At 36.3% G+C, this 17,026-nt stretch overlaps 1 protein-coding gene across 1 annotated transcript in view; it reads right to left on the reverse strand.

Annotated features, from left to right (window-relative positions):
- Positions 1-17,026, reverse strand: part of Zfyve9 (zinc finger FYVE-type containing 9) — a 141,234-nt gene that overhangs the window by 108,728 nt on the left and 15,480 nt on the right. The window contains 1 exon segment of the mRNA XM_047546644.1: positions 13,059-15,163. Within this exon segment, the coding sequence (XP_047402600.1) occupies positions 13,059-15,163 (2,105 nt within the window).

Raw genomic sequence — 17,026 nt, forward strand, 5'->3', positions numbered from 1 at the left:
AGCTGACCTTCAACAGATGAATGGATAAACAAATCCACTCATACAACAGAATATTATTCAGCAATGAAAAGAAATGTGCAGGTAGGTACGGTGGTACATGCCTGTCATCCCAGCTACTCAGGAGTCTTGCATAAAGTAAGCAAGCACTATCACTGAGCTATATCCCCAGCCCATCAGTGCATATTTCTAAGTGAAAGAAGCCAGTCTGAATGATTGGCTCTAGGATTCCAACTATTTTGGAAAAGGAAAAATTATGGAAGCAATAATAGAATAAGTTCATGGGTTCTGGGAGAGAAAGGGAATGATGAACAAATGGGTGGAGCACAGGGGATTTTTAGGGCAGTAAAACTGTGTTATATAATAGGATATGTAACATTCATTTATCAAAATCCTTAACACAAAGTGAACCCTAATGTAAACTATAGTACTATATATTTTCTTTTATAGGATTTTGGTAAAAAATGACATATTGATATTGATTCACCAGTTTTAACAAATGTACCACATTAATGCACAATGTTTAAAAATGGGTGAACGTGTGAAGGGATAGTATATGAAAACTATATTTTTGTTCTCTTTCTCTGCTCTAGAGAATAGTCTATTAATCTTTTTTTTTTTTTTTTTTTTGGTCAGTCTATTAATCTTCTTAAAGTAGATATGTCTTGGGAGTTGGACGGGGGATATGTAGAAGTGGCAAGAAGCTGCCACCTTTCAAGGTATATATATTATTTTGTTTTATTTAAAAAAAAAAAAAAAAAAGGACCAAGCCAGGGCATAGTACTGCATGCCTATAATCTCACAACTCAGGAGGCTGAGGTAGGTGGATTGAAAGTTCAAGGCCAGCCTCAGCAATTAAGCAAGACACTGTCTTAAAATGAAAAATAAAAACCAAAAGAGGCTGGGATGTAGCTCACTGTCAAGCAACCCCTGGGTTCAATGCCAGTACCAAAAATTAAAAAGAAATTTTAAAAAGTACCAGGATTCTTCCTCCCATCTCAAATGGTGTATTTTTGTCTCAATTTTTCCGTTGAACAGTTATTCTAATGATGTTAATTCTTTAAAGTACTTTTTTACTTAACTAAAATGTGGTATAATGACTTACATATAAAATATTGCTACATAGTTCTTCCTTATACCTTTATTGATAAAAATACTCCTAACTTTACTATGGAACACTAATTTTAATTAACTTAAAAGCACATAATTAGAAATGGACAGTAGTTTAACCATTTTAGACACTATGTATATATAAAATTATAAAAACTCAGAATATGACATTTTATAATTCATGTATAAATGCTCATTTTACATATATTTACAAACCTCAAATGTCTGAGAGGGAAAACTTTCTATTTCATAATAAAAATTAATCTAGATCCTGTTTCAATATGCCACTTGGATATTAAATGTCATCAAACCATTTTTTACTGTTATGAAGAACATGAGTGTGTAAAGCGACCCTGAAAAACTAGTATGAAAAATTAGTCAAAAAAAGGAAACAATAATTACAAAATAAAACCTTAAGAGTAGCTCACTTAACTGACACCCTGATAAGCAGTCTTCCAGACCACCAAAATAACTTCCAGAAAATACACTTTCAGTACAGCATGTTTCAAAATGTTTAATGGCATATACTTCCCATAAAGTGAGACAGGCTAGGCGGTTAAGTTCAGCAGTAATTTACAAAGACAAATCAGTACTAATACAAAGCTTTCTATCTCCTTTCCTTTTTTGTTTTTCTTTTTTTACAGTTTTTTTAAATTTATTTTTATTGTAAACAAATGGGATACATGTGGTTTCTGTTTGTACATGCAGTAACAGCATACCATTTGCATAATCATACATTTACATAGGGTAATGATGTTTTGATTCATTCTGTTTATTTTTTTTCCTCCCCCCACCCCTCCCACCTCTCTTTTCCCTCTATACAGTCCCTCCTTCCTCCATTCTTGCCCCCAACCCACACCCCCATATATATCATCCACTTATCAGTGAGATCATTCCTCTTTTGGATTTTTGAGATTGGCTTATCTCACTTAACATGATATTCTCCAATTTCATCCATTGCCTGCAAAATGCCATAATTTATTATTCTTTATAGCTGAGTAATATTCCATTGTATATATATACCACAGTTTCTTTATCCATTCATCAATTGAAGGACATCTAGGTTGGTTCCATAGTCTGGCTATTGTGAATTGAGCAGCTATGAACATTGATGTGGCGGTATCTCTGTAGTATGCTGATTTTAAGTCCTTTGGGTATAGGCCGAGGAGTGGGATAGCTGGTCAAATGGTGAGTCCATTCCAAGTTTTCTAAGGAATCTCCACACTGCTTTCCAGAGTGGCTGCACTAATTTGCCAGCCCCACCAGCAATGTATGAGTATACCTTTTTCCCCCGCATCCTCTCCAACACCTATTGTTGCTTGTATTCTTGATAATCGCCATTGTAATTGGGTGGGATGGAATCTAGTGTAGTTTTGAATTGCATTTCTCTTATTACTAAAGATGGTGAACATTTTTTCATATGCTTGTTGATTGCTTGTAGTTCTTCTTCTGTGAAGTATCTGTTCATTTCCTTAACCATTTGTTGATTGGGTTATTTGTATTCTTGGTGTAGAGTTTTTTGAGTTCTTTATATATTCTGGAAATTAGTGCTCTATCTGAAGTATGAGTGGCAAAGATATTCTCCCACTCTGTAGGCTCTCTCTTCACATTGCTGATAGTTTCCTTGCTGAGAGAAAGCTACTTAGTTTGAATCTATCCCAGTTTATTGATTCTTGCATTTATTTCTTGTGCTATGGGAGTCCTGTTAAGGAAGTCTGATCCTAAGACAACAAGTTGAAGATCTGGACCTCCTTTTTCTTCTATAAGATGCAGGGTCTCTGTTCTGATTCCAAGGTCCTTGATCCGTTGTGAGTTGATTTTAGTGCAGGGTGAGACATAGGGGTTTAGTTCCATTCTGTTGCATATGGATTTCAGTTTTCCCAATACCATTTGTTGAAGAGGGCTATCTTTTCTCCATTGCATATTTTTGGCACCTTTGTCTAGTATGAGAAAATTGTATTTATTTGGGTTTGTGTCCGTGTCCTCTATTCTGTACCATTGATCTACCTGTCTATTTGATGCCAATACCATGCTGTTTTTGTTACTATTGCTTTGTAGTATAGTTGAAGTTCTAGTATTGCGATACCCCCTGTTTCATTCTTCCTGCTAAGGATTGCTTTAGCTATTCTGGGTTTCTTATTCTTCCAGATGAATTTCATGATGGCTTGCTCTATTTCTGTAAGGTAAGTCATTGGGATTTTAATTGGAATTGCATTGATCTGTATAGCACTTTTGGTAGTATGGCCATTTTGACAATATTAATTCTGCCTATCCAAGTACACGGGAGATCTTCCATCTTCTAAGGTCTTCCTCAAATTCTTTCTTCAATGTTTTGTAGTTTTCATTGTAGAGATCTTTTACCTCTTTGGTTAGATTGATTCCCAAGTAGTTTTTTTTTTTTTTTTGTGGCTATTGCAAATGGGGTTGTTTTCCTCATTTCCCTTTCAGCTGTTTCGTCGCTTGCGTATAAAAATTGCTTTAGATTTATGCGTGTTGATTTTATAGCCTGCTATTTTGCTGAATTCATTGATGAGGTCTAGAAGTTTTCTGGAGGAGGTTTTTGGATCCTCTAAATATAGAATCATGTCATCCGCAAATAGTGAAAGCTTAAGTTCCTCTTTTCCTATTTCTATCCCTTTAATTTCTTTGGTCTACCTAATTGCTCTGGCTAGAGTTCGAGGACAATGTTGAATAGAAGTGGTGAAAGAGGACATCCCTGTCTTGTTCCCGTTTTTAAAGGAATGGTTTCAGTTTTTTTTTCCATTAAGAATGATGTTGGCCATGGGCTTAGCATAAATAGCCCTTTACAATGTTCAGGTATGTTCCTACTATCCTATTTTTCTAGTGTTTGAGCATGAAGGGGTGTTGTATTTTGTCGAACGCATTTTCTGTGTCAATTGAAGTAACCATATGATTCTTATCCTTAAGTCTATTGACATGATGGATTACGTTATTGATTTATGAATGTTGAACCACCCTGCATTCCAGGGATGAACCCCACTTGATCGTGGTGCACAATTTTCTTAATATGTTTTTGGATACGGTTTGCCAATATTTTGTTAAGGATCTCTGCGTCTATATTCATCAAGGATATTGGTCTAAAATTTTCTTTCCCTGGATATGTCTTAGCCTGGTTGGGTATGAGGGTGATATTAGCTTCACAGAATGAGTTTGGTAGGATACCCTCCTTTTCTATTTCCTGGAATACTTGAGAAGTATTGGAATGAGTTCTTCTTTGAAGATCTTATAGAACTCGGCTGAGAATCCGTCTGGTCCTGGGCTTTTCTTGGATGGTAGGTTTTTAATGGCTTCTCCTATTTCATTGCTTGATATTGATCTATTTAAACTGTGTACGTCCTCCTGGTTCAGTTTGGGAGGAGCATATGTTTCGAGAAATTTGTCAATGTCTTCAGTAGTTTCTATTTGTTGGAATACAGATTTTCAAAGTAGCTTCTCATTATGTTCTGTATCTCAGTGGTGTCTGTCGTGATATTTCCTTTTTCATCATGAATTTTAGTAATTTGAGTCTTCTCTCTCCTTTTTGTTAGTGTGGCTAAGGGTTTGTCTATTTGTTTACTTTCTCAAAGAACCAACTTTTTGTTTTGTCAATTTAATTGTTTCTTTTGTTTCAATTTCATTGATTTCAGCTCTGATTTTAATTATTTCCTATCTTCTACTACTTTTGCTGTTATTCTGTTCTTCTTTTTCTAGGGCTTTGAGCTGTAATGTTAGGTCATTTAGTTGTTGACTTTCATTCTTTTCTGGAATGCGCTCCATGCAATGAATATTCCTCTTAGTACCTCTTTCATAGTGTCCCAGAGATTTGATATGTTGTATCGTCGTTCTCATTGACCTCTAAGAATTTTTTTATCTCCCCCCTGATGTTTTTTGTTATCCATGTTTCATTCAATAGCATATATTTAGTCTCCAGGTGTTCAAGTAATTTCTTTTTATTTTGCCATTGATTTCTATTCTCAGTCCATTATGATCTGACAGAACACAAGGCAGTATCTCTATTTCTTTGCATTTCCTAAGGGCTGCTTTGTGGCATAACATATGGTCTATTTTCAAGAAGGTTCCATGTGCTGCTGAGAGAAAGTGAATCCGCTCGTTGATGGACAGAATATTCTACATATGTCTTTTAAGTCTAGGTTATTGATTGTGTTATTGAGTTCTATGGTTTCTTTGGTTGGATTTTGTTTGGAAGATCTATCTAGTGGTGACAGCGGTGCGTTAAAGTCACCCAGAATTATTGTGTTGTGGGTCTATGTGATTCCTGAAATTGAGGAGGATTTGTTTGATCTACAGGGATGCACCATTGTACTATCGTTATGTCTTCCTGATTTATGGTTCCCTTAAGTAGTATGAAATGTCCTTCTTTATCCCTTCTGACTCACTTTGGGTTGAAGTCCATTTTATCTGATGTAAGGATGGAACCCCTGCTTTTTTACTGAGTCCTGTGTGTGGTAGGTTTTTTTCCCATCCTTTCACCTTTAGTCTGTGGATGTCTTTTTTCTATGAGATGAGTCTCTTGCAGGCAGCATATTGTTGGGTCTTTCATTTAATCCTATTCTGCCAGTCTATGTCTTTTGATTGATGAGTTTAGGCCATTAGTGTTCAGGGTTATTATTGAGATATGATTTGTATTCCCAGTCATTTGGCTTATTTTGGTTTTTAAGTTGGCTTGGTTTCTCCTTTGAGTGGTTTTTTCTCTAAGGTAGTTCCTCCCTTTGCTGACCTACATTGTTCTTTTTCATTTCCTCCTCATGGAATGTTTTGTTGAGAACATTCTGTAGTGCAGGCTTTCTATTTGCAAATTCTTTTAACTTTGTTTATCATGGAAAGATTTTATTTCATCTTCAAATATGAAGGTTAGTTCTGCTGGGTATAGGATTCTTGGTTGGCAACCATATTCTTTCAGAGCTTGAAATATGTTGTTCCAGGCCCTTCTAGCTTTTAGAGTCTGGGTTGAGAAGTCGGCTGCTATCCGTATTGGTCTCCCCCTACATGTAATCTGATGCTTTTCTCCTCGCGGCCTTCAAAATCCTATCTTTATTTTGAATGTTAGGCATTTTCATTATAATGTGCCTTGGTGTGGATCTGTTGTGATTTTGTGCATTTGGTGTTCTGTAAGCCTCTCGTATTTGATTTTCCATTTCATTCTTCAGGTTTGGGAAATTTTCTGAGATTATTTCATTGAATAGGTTGTTCATTCCTTTGGTTTTGTATCTCTGTGCCTTCCTCAATCCCAATGATTCTTAAATTTGGTCTTTTCATGATGTCCCATAGTTTCTTGGAGAGTCTGTTCATGATTTCTTACCATCTTCCTCTGTTTGGGCACTTTATTTTCAAGATTAAATATTTTCTCTTCAATGTCTGAGGTTCTGTCTTCAAGTGGTCTAGTCTTTTGGTGATGCTTTCCATTGAGTTTTTTATTTGGTTTATTGTTTCCTTCATTTCAAGGATTTCCGTTTGGTTTTTTTTGAGAATCTCTATCTCTTTGTTGAAATGATCTTTTGCTTCCTGCACTTGCTCTTTCAGCTTATTGGTATTATCATTCATGTATCTTCCCCTCTAGCAGTGCAGATCTGGGGTATTGCAGATTTCCCCCTAAAGGCTTATAGTGGCCCTATAGGTTTCCAAAACCCTTTCTTTAAGGGGAGATCAATATTAGCAGTGCCCAATTCAGACACTATGCAATCCTAGACCAAATAGGCCCTATGGAGACAATAACAAAATTGTCATAGTAAACAGAATGAGTTCAAATATTATCTTCAGTAAAACAAACAGGTTTGCAATAAGATCTGCAGTTTCTAATGGAGGACAAAGAGGATGCAGAGGATTGTAGAATGTGGCTGTTAATGAGATAAGAAAAGAATATACAGAAGTTCTAGAAAATAGAAAGGGTGAGAGTATAATCAAAAGAAATTGGATATTAGCATGCAAAAGAGGGAGAAAGGGACTCTGAGGGAACAGATAAACAAAAGGAAAAGAGAGCAAGAAAAGTAAAGAAATAAAAACTTACATTTTTAAAAAGGAGAAAAAAAGAAAATCTACAGTATAACAGTCATATACTAATGAAACCTCCCAGTGTTCAGTAGCCTGATGCATGAGAGGTACCTGACAATGAGCTTCAAGCCTCCAGCCGGCATCTCAGGATGGGTTTTGCCCCACCCAAAGATCAGAGCTACGGCTTCCAGGATTATCCAAGATGGCTGCGCTGGCTTCGAAATGTGTTGGCAAATGGGGAGCTGTAGCTCAGGGGTGGACGTGGTCAGCTGGAGGTCCTGGAGGTGGGGTGCGGTTGGTCTGGCAGGGGTCCTGGAGGTCCGGTGTGTTTGGTGTGGTTGTGGGATCCTGGATGCCGGGTGCAGTCGGTCTGGGGTCCCGGTGATAGGGCGCAATCAGTTGGTCTGGGGGTTCTGGAGACAGGGAGCAGTCAGTCGATGTGAGGGCCCCAGAGGCAGGGAGTGATCGGTCGGGCTAAGGGATCCTGGAGACGGGGCTCAGTCAGTCGGGTCAAGGGTCCTATGGGGCCTGGCTGTTGTCTCAAAATGGCAGCAGCCACGTGTAATCAAACCTGCAGGTAGTGTAACAGTGAACTTCCAGGCAACAGCAGGCAGCTGGTGCTCCAGTGGCGGTGGACGATCAGTTTGCTGACTGTTGTCGTACGATCCGGGGGTGAACCTCATGCACTGGGTGATGGATAGGTGTAAGGCAGGGATGGACAGGTGAGAGGCAGGCAAATGGCGGATGACAGACGCCTGACAGTGAGCAATCTGCACTCAAAAAAGGTGTCGATATGCTGGCAGACTGCAGGTCATCACAGCAGACAAATGGGGTAAACAGCAGGGAATCAATGAGCAGCAAAACTGCCTCACTGAGAAACAGATATCCTCTGCTTGAAACCGGAGTTACGGAGCGACAAGGAACGCAGCCTCCCTCTAGTCTGCCATCTTGGATCTCCTTCTTTTTTTTGTTTTAAATAGAGTTTTTTCATAGGAGCAAGGAAAAAGAAACTATGCAATCCCTCCTTTTACAGAAGAGGAAATGGTCGCAGAAATCTTCATACCAATTCCAGGGCTCTTTTGCACACATTCTCATTATAGTTCTCTGTTCTATTCGAACCACTAATAAACACATTAAAAATCATCATTTTGAATTATACTTTTAAAAATCAATTAAAGTAGAAAAATAATGGGGGTATTTTGAAATGACTTATTACTGCCACTAAATCTCTCTTCTCTCAATGAATTGGTGCCTTTCATGTTCTTTTCCTATTTTGCAGTTCACAAGAGTAAGTACAACCTAAAAGCCTGCTAACTTTGCTAATCTGCCTCATCAGTTGATAGTACCAATCACTTCTTGTCTTCCTTAAAAATCCAAATTTCAAACTCCCATTAGGTCTTTGTGACAGCCCAAACCTAATGTCCGTCCAAAGAAAATGACTTATCTATATTAAAAATCTACACATTCTCATTTATAAACTCTTGAGATTTTGGGCAAGTTTCTCACCTTTTCTAAGGCACATTTGCTCACTTGTAATTACATCTCAGAGAAGTGTGATGCTAAACTATATAAACCTAGCATAAAGTTTAAGGATTCAAAAAAATGTTATTCTCTCCTTTAATGTCATTTCAAATATAAAATATCTAAATTTTAAGCACCAGTTCATGACGTTTTACTCTCCCGCCCCCAGTACTGGGGATTAAACCCAGAGATACTCTACACTTAGCTACATCTCCAGGCCTTTTTCAAATTTTTATTGAGACAGGGTCTACGTTGCCTAGGCTGCTTCTGAACTTGTGATCCTCCTGCCTCAGCCTGCTGAGTAACTGGGATTATAGGAATGCACCACTGAACCAGCTGCATGAGTCCTACTTTCAAAGTTTATATTTTAAAGTCTACTATAATCAAATAGTAAACAGTTACTTACCAACTGACACCTAGTAAATTATAACTAGTCACATCAGTGAAAATAATCAAAACAGTGTGACAAGTCTTGCAAATGGCCAAATAAATGTTTTCTGTTTTGTTTTGTTTTGTTTTTTGGTACAGGGGACTAAATCCAGGGGTACTTTACCATTGAGCCACATCCATCCTATTTTGTTTTTTGCTTTTAATTTTTTTTTCCATCCTGTTTATTTTTTATTTTAAGACAGGGTCTCACTAGGATGTTATGGATCTGGTTAAATTGCTGAGGCTGGACTCAAACTTGTGATTCTCCTGTCTCAGCCTACCAAGTTACTGGGATTACAGGCATGTACCAATATGGGTGACCAAATAAAAGGTTTTTATTAATCTATTTTTAAAGAAATTCTCTATCCTCAAAAAACTCATCTTTCCTATACTTTGAAATTCAATGGCTCTCCAAGGCTTTTTTTTTTTTTTTTTTTTTGCGGTACTGGGGATCGAACCCAGGGCTCTGTGCTTGCAAGGCAAGCACTTTACCAACTAAGCTATCTCCCCAGCCCCCCTCTCCAAGGCTTTTTAAGTCAAATGATCAAATAAAAAGGGGTATAATATTCAAGGCAAATGGAGTTTGAGAGAGGATGAATAATCACAATATGCTGGAATCAGCAGTTTCCACAGGAAATTAATAAGGATATATAATAATGGTGATAATTTGAACTTACAGGGCAATGTTGGGGGGATAACTACAGAGTATTCTTTCTATTGCTTATCAAACAGGGAAGTGGAGATTATGTTTCTCTATAAAGCGATTATCTAAATTTAAAATGTGTGAAGTCATAAAAATAAAACATTTGTGGTCATTTTAGAATGTGTGAAATGCTTTTCCAGTTAACAATAAAAGAATGCAACCCATGTGTCTTGAGCTTCCACATTAAAATAATATAGAAAAAAATTGCTACATTTTAATATTTTCCTATATTCTAGCATAATTATTTTGTACTCCACTAATATTATACCAAGATGAATAACAATTATGGAATTCACTATGTAATAATAGCTGAATATAAACTCTGTATCATATTAAGTAAATTCTCACAATTTTAACCCCTTCTATATTCAAGCATATTTTTAATAGTAACCCATCCTTCTGTAAGATTAATTTATTTCCCCTTTCCTACTGTTAATTATCCAGCTATGCTTTGCATGATCCCACTCTTCTCACATTATTTTAGAACTTTGTTCAGTATATATGTATATGTGTGGGTATATACTTATCTAAGACTATATATATATTTTTTTCACATTATAGCTTTCCTGACTCATTCCACAAAATCTTAGAAAAATTAACCTGAAAAAATTCCTGGAAAAAAAATAAACTCTTCATATTTCTGGTATGAATGAGGATGTATGCAAGAGAAAGCAGAATGACTAAAGGAAAAAGTACTAACTTTAAAGTCGGGAAGGGCATTTATAAGCTGTGTAAACTTGGACCTATTCTTTGCATATATTAGAGGCTTATGTGGAGTAAAGATAATTTAACTGTAGATACTTAAGTATAGAAATTACTGATTATGTTTAATTTCTACTGGCTTGAACAAATTAAGTTTCCTTTTTCAATAGTTGCCCACAGTATTCTTCTAGCAACTTCCCAGTAAAATCTGATTAATAGAAAAAGTATACCTATGTTTACAAGTCCTTTCCTTCTGAAAAGCTCAAGGATTTTCTCATCAATCCTTATAGCCATCTCTGAGATAAATGGAGATGGGGAAGATGGAATTATGAATCCATAACCCATAAGAGTTCATAAATTCCACAAAGTTCACTCAGCAAAATTTCCATCTAATTTCTCAATTTATTTGCACTTTATCATAATTTTATTTCTCAATCCACATGAAGTACCTAATTTTCTTTTCTTTTCTTTTTTTTTTTTTTTTTGTGGTGCTGGGGATCGAACCCAGGGTCTTGTGCTTGCAAGGCAAGCACTCTACTGACTGAGCTATCTCCCCAGCCCCCTAATTTTCTCATTACATTAGGATATGCTAGTCTGTACCAAAAATACTTTTGTCATTTAAGAAAACAAAAATTTCATAAAGTGTTATATATATATATGTTATATATATAGAGAGAGAAAGTGAAACAGAATAACATAAAAATGATGAATTTAATCTCCTTTTATAAAACTGTCCTGTTCAGTCTACTGACCATAGTTCTACTTTAGCTAACAAATACAGACTAAAATATTTAGGAATCAGACACACTATTTTCTTAAATCTTTAATAATCAGAGATCAACAACCCAGACTCAGCTTCAACTTCCTCCTACTATCCATCTTGGTTCTTCTGTGCTAGGACTTTCTAGTAAACTTTGCTGACTGCTCAACCAGGAACCACCCTTACCTTTTCGTCTGTCAACAGAATCCTTCTTTTGTTAAGGCAACACTGTGCCTGACCAACTTTGAGTCCCAAGAAATAAATTATGATTGATTAGCTTATCTTGGCAATCCTGATCCTCTCTGCCAGTGACCGATCTAAGACCTGTTGTCAAAAACTGGCCAATGAGTTAAAGGAAGATGCTAGGAATTCTTAAAGCATAGAAAGAGAAACAGGCTCTTTTGCCCCAATGCCAACCAATTTCTTCGCACTTAGGAGGCTGTCAGGATGGACCTGATACTTAAGAACTGAACTACTATCTTGAGACCAAGAGAGGAAGACGAAGAGAACTTCCATGATCCTGACATTGTACCCAGACATAATTGAGTCTAAGAGCTTCTTTTTATCTGAAATAAATGTCACGTATGTCTAAGTCACTGAGGGTCAATACTCTGTTCCTTAAAGTTGAAAGTATCCTAATTAATGCACTTATTGTTACTTCTGTAATCTCATGTAGTCTTCACAACAACCCAATGAAAATTACTCACTTTGGGGTTTTTTTTTTTTGCTTATTTTTATGGATTAGAAAACTAAGGATTAGTAAATTTACATAGTTAATAGTAAGAAAGTTAAAATTTGAATCTGGATCTGACACTGAACCTCACATTCTTTTTTTTCTTTTCCTTTTATGATACTGGGGATTGAACACAGGGACCCTCTACCACTGAGCTATATTCACAGTCTTCTTATTTTGAGAGAGTCTTGTTAAATTGCTCAGTCTGGCCTTGAACTTGCGATCCTCCTGCTTCAGCCTCCTGAGTAGTTGAGATTGCAGGAATGCACCAATGTACCTGGCTCCTCACATTCTTTTTAAAAATATAAAATTCCCCTTCTTCCTTATTTACAGTGTATGTTAAAAAAAAACTAGTAAGTTGTGTTATTAGCTATCATAACATGAGGAGAGCTAAGGAATATCAATTATTCTTATAAACTTGCCATAAGGATCTAAAATCTTCAACTCTATTTTGTACTTAAGTTTTATGGGGGGAAAAAGACAAAAATATGTATGTATGTCTATATTAAGTCCCAGAATATCTAGTATAATGGCAAAAATTCCATTTAAAAAACCGAGATGGAGGGTTCAGGCTGTAGCTCAGTGGCAGAGCACTTGCCTAGCACATGTGAGGCACTGGAATTGATCCTTAGCACCACATAAAAATAAACAAAATAAAGGCATGCTGTCCACCTACAACTAAAAACAAAATTTTTAATAAAATAAAGTGAGATGGAATCTAAGTGTAATAATCAAATTTTAAAGAACTAAAAAATATGAAGTAAATCACAACTATTTTCTAAGCTGAAAGAATAAACTTCCTTATTTCAAATGATCCCATTAACCAAGTATCTGTCAATATAGAAACCACAAAGTTAACACTTCCTCAATTCTCATCTCTTCATAGAAACTGATTCAGCATGAATTTTGGCAACAAAAAAAAAAGAATCAGCGAGGTCATTTTTTATATAGAAACTTATTAGAACTAGAATTTTAAAGCTATTTATATGTTTTCTCAATCACAAATTTACGCACAGAATATTGCCTTTATTAATTTCTAATTGAGTATTACAAACTGGACATGCCAGGTTTCTGAGCTGATACATGCAACTTACCTTCCCACATGCTCTGCAATGATGCCTCCTTTTGGTGAATGTAAACCGGGCTTCACATTTCATGCAATTAGGAGCCTGGGAATCTGGTACCCAAACTGGAGCCACCTCCCCAAGAGTGGTAAATGGCTTTCTGGCAGAAATTCCAAACTGACCAGCTCTGAGATCATTATCTGGGCTATCTGGAGCTAATGCAAGGCACGGTCTACTGGAGATCTCAGTCTCATAACTTTCTAAATGTTCTCCATTTGTATCAGTAATAGAGATGCTTCCCAAAGATGCGTTACACGCATTGGTTGCTGAGTTTTCCCCTAATTTTGCCTTCCCAAGAATATCATTTTTGTTTTTAATATTATTTCCACTGTTTGCAGGAAGGTCATTTTGTAAATGGTCTGATAATGGCTTTGGAATTTGAAGTTTAAGATTAGAAGGTTGCTTGGGTCTCGCACCACCAAAAGGAACACTGATAGATTGCAAGTTTGCTACTATCTTGGGGGAAGATTGTCCAAGCAATGACGGAACTTGACTACAGAAATTCTGTAAATAATTTTTCTTCATTAGGTCACCAGTGCTGTTTAAAAGCAATCCACTCCCTTCTGTGGCCTCATTTCCTCTCTGTTCATAAATATTTGAGTAGCATTCTGACTTGCTCTCCTCTATTTCTTTTTCTTCTGTTACTGAATCTTCTTTGGAAGGTAAAGTCTTTGGAACAAAAGAAACAACTGGGCTCTGCATTCCATAGGAATCACAACCATTAGAGATAGAATTTGCTGCTGGTGTATCTATAACAGTGGAGAAATCACATCCTTCACCTTCATTCATGCAAGTTCCTTGTAAATCTATACCTGCATCTACTGTTCCAGCATACTCTTCTGCACTATCAACATTAGTGGCCTCAGGCTGACTAATCTGTAAAAACTTTTCATTTTCTTCATTTACCTGGGTATCATTCATTTCGTGTAGTTTAGTTAATCTCCAATTTGTCGCCTCCTGAGAGTCAGAGAAATGCTCTGTCATATTAAGAAATTCTGTAGTACCAAGAATTTCTTCATGTTTGTAACCTTCATTTTCATCAGCCCTAATGTTAGTAGGCACAAGGCAATCTGAAAACTGTTCACATCTATTATCCCTTCCAGACTCATTAGGCATGTCTAGTTTGAGACAGAAAGCTAAACCAGACCTGAGGGATTCTTCAGTTGGTCTCCCCTCTGCTGGCTCTTTTTTTGTCAAAAGCTCCTCACTCAAGTGGGAAAAGGGGTTTGGATTCCCTAGATCTGTCGTAGGAGAGCTGTTTTTGTCTGTGAGGTCTTCGCCTGGTATATAGTTCTCTTGCTTTTTAACATCAGTACCTCCATCTATTCCCTGGGAGATTCCTGACTCAACTGTTAAACTTGTAACGACAGGTATGGAGGGATCTCTACTTATATTTTCATTATCCTTTAATTGTAAAGGGGAACAGATATTAGCTAGATTACCAGATGAAGCAGTACATAGATGGTTAACAGAGTCCTCCTCTGTTTCTGGTCTATCCAATGGATCCATTTGTTTTTCAGAGTTTATATCTTTTTCAGTGGACCCATTCATACTAATACTAAATTGATTAGATTGTCTATTTTCATTATCCAGTGAACAGCTAAAAGAATCCACGAGGGATTGACTATTATAATCATTACAATCCTGCAAATCACTTTGTAATGTTCTTTTATCACAATTATGCATGACAGCTACCACAAGAACATTCTTTTCATCTGGCAGACAAGTTAGGTTTCCACATTTCGTATCTCCCACTTCAACAGCAATGCATTGATCATCCCGGTTATAGTTTCTCTTAATTAACTGATCCTCTGTGATGGCATTTTCATCAATCCACATTGTGGCAATCTCTGGATTTAGACTACAGTCCTGTCCATTAGCATAATGATCTTCTCCTTCCCTGGTCAGGGGAGATGAATGAGCCAGAGAGAAGATTTTTAGCTGTGGTTGTGATTCACTAGAAATTGCAGAATCATTCACACTGGCCAATGCAGAGTTAAATGACAGCTGGTGAGAAGAGGGATCTAGAATCTTACTCCACTTTGTGTCCAATAAATTAGGAGAAATTGTTTCATCTGAAAAAAAAAAAATAAGTAGTTGCAGTAAGTTGTACTGGTAATACTGAAAAGCTACCAGGGCTAAGTTAATCAACATTTCCAAGTATACTCTAAAAGTAAAACATTCCCAGGATATTTGAAAATAAAATATTTCTAGAATATAAAGGTATCCAATTTTTTGCTAGGAATAAGAAAATATATTTAAGAAATTCCCTATAATTACATGTCATCAAATGATAATATTTGAAAACTTTCCAACAACAAAAGAATTCTATGTTAATCTAATAACATAAAACTGACCCTCACACCCAAGAGGGGAAAGCAACTTTGGATTGTGTGTGCATACAAGGCTGGGTACAGACTAAAAATCTAAGATGGGAAGAAAAAACAAAAAAGTAGTGAGAATAGAGTAATTTAGTGGGAAAGAAAATGAATGAATTTTTCTATGAGACTGCATGCTCTATAATCTATATTGAGATTGGGATGTGGGTTACATGGTTATCTCCATTTTTCAAAACTGTGTAGCCAGACATGGGAGTACATGCCTCTACTCCTAACTACTGGCGATGCTGAGATGGGAGGCTCTCCAAAGCCCACAAGTTCAAAACCAGCCTAGGCAATTTAGCAAGACCCCATTTCAAACAAAGCAAAGAGAGGGAAAAAAAAAAAAAAAAACAACTTTGCAGTTAAGAATTATGTATTTTAGAGAATATAAAGTTTACCTTTATAAAACTGTAATAAAGGGCTGGGGATATAGCTCAGTGATAGAGAGCTGGCCTCGCATGTATATGCCCTGGGCTCAATCCCTCAGCACAGGAAAATAAATAAATAAACAAATAAGAAAGAAAGAAAAAAACTGTAGGAAAAAAAAAAACAGGAAATAGGAAGTGAGGAACAGATAAAGGTATAAATGAAATGAAACTGGCAGCAGGTCAATAACTGTTGAAGGTGGGTGACAGATGCACTGAGGTTTATTATACTATTACCTAATTTATATATATTTAAAATGTGCCTATTATGAGTTTTTTTGAAAGTTTGCTAAAGTATGTGAAATTCTGCTTAATACCATGTCACAGTACATTATTAATTAGGTTCATATTTATATTGTTTAAGGACATTTGGCAAAAAGTGCTTACCTAATTAAATTGATTTACTTATAGTTTATCAATTAGAATGATTTCATTAACATTTTTGTTTACTTTTTAACAAATTGAGTTATAGTGCTATTGTTTATGTCTAAGTAAGTCAGAAATACAAGAAATAATACACTGAGTGCCTTTCCTACTTTCTTCCTCCAGTAATTGATAATCATGGTGCTGAAATTATGAAGATATATTTGTATCAATCTTCAGCGTACCCTTAGCACCCTGTTCATTATTTACTACATCGTAATACAATGGCTTATTTACCTCCTTTTATCCACTGAATGATTTCTGAAGGCAGAAATCATTTTGTTCCATCAGTGTAAGTCCTCACTTTGCATAGTGTCTAGTACATAGCAGATATATGATAAATATATGGTGAGTAAAAGACTAGGCTGTGGAATAAGATTTAAATGATAGCTCATTCCTCTATGAAGTATATAATCTAGTTAGGAAAATAAGAAATACATGCAATACACAGGAACATGTAATTAACAGTATAGAGTAGCCTATATATTAAAAACTATTATGTAGGAACAGAAAATAAATTCAGAGCAGAAAGACTTTTTTGGGGAGTGGGGGTACCAGGGATTGAACTCAGGGGCACTTGACCACTGAGCCACATCCCCGCCCAATTTTGTATTTTATTTAGAGACAGGGTCTCACTGAGTTGCTTAGCGCCTCACTTTTGCTGAGGCTGGCTTTGAACTCGCAATCCTCCTGTCTCAGATTCCTGAGT

Source organism: Sciurus carolinensis, chromosome 1 (assembly GCF_902686445.1).
Source record: "Sciurus carolinensis chromosome 1, mSciCar1.2, whole genome shotgun sequence".
Lineage (NCBI taxonomy): Eukaryota > Metazoa > Chordata > Mammalia > Rodentia > Sciuridae > Sciurus > Sciurus carolinensis.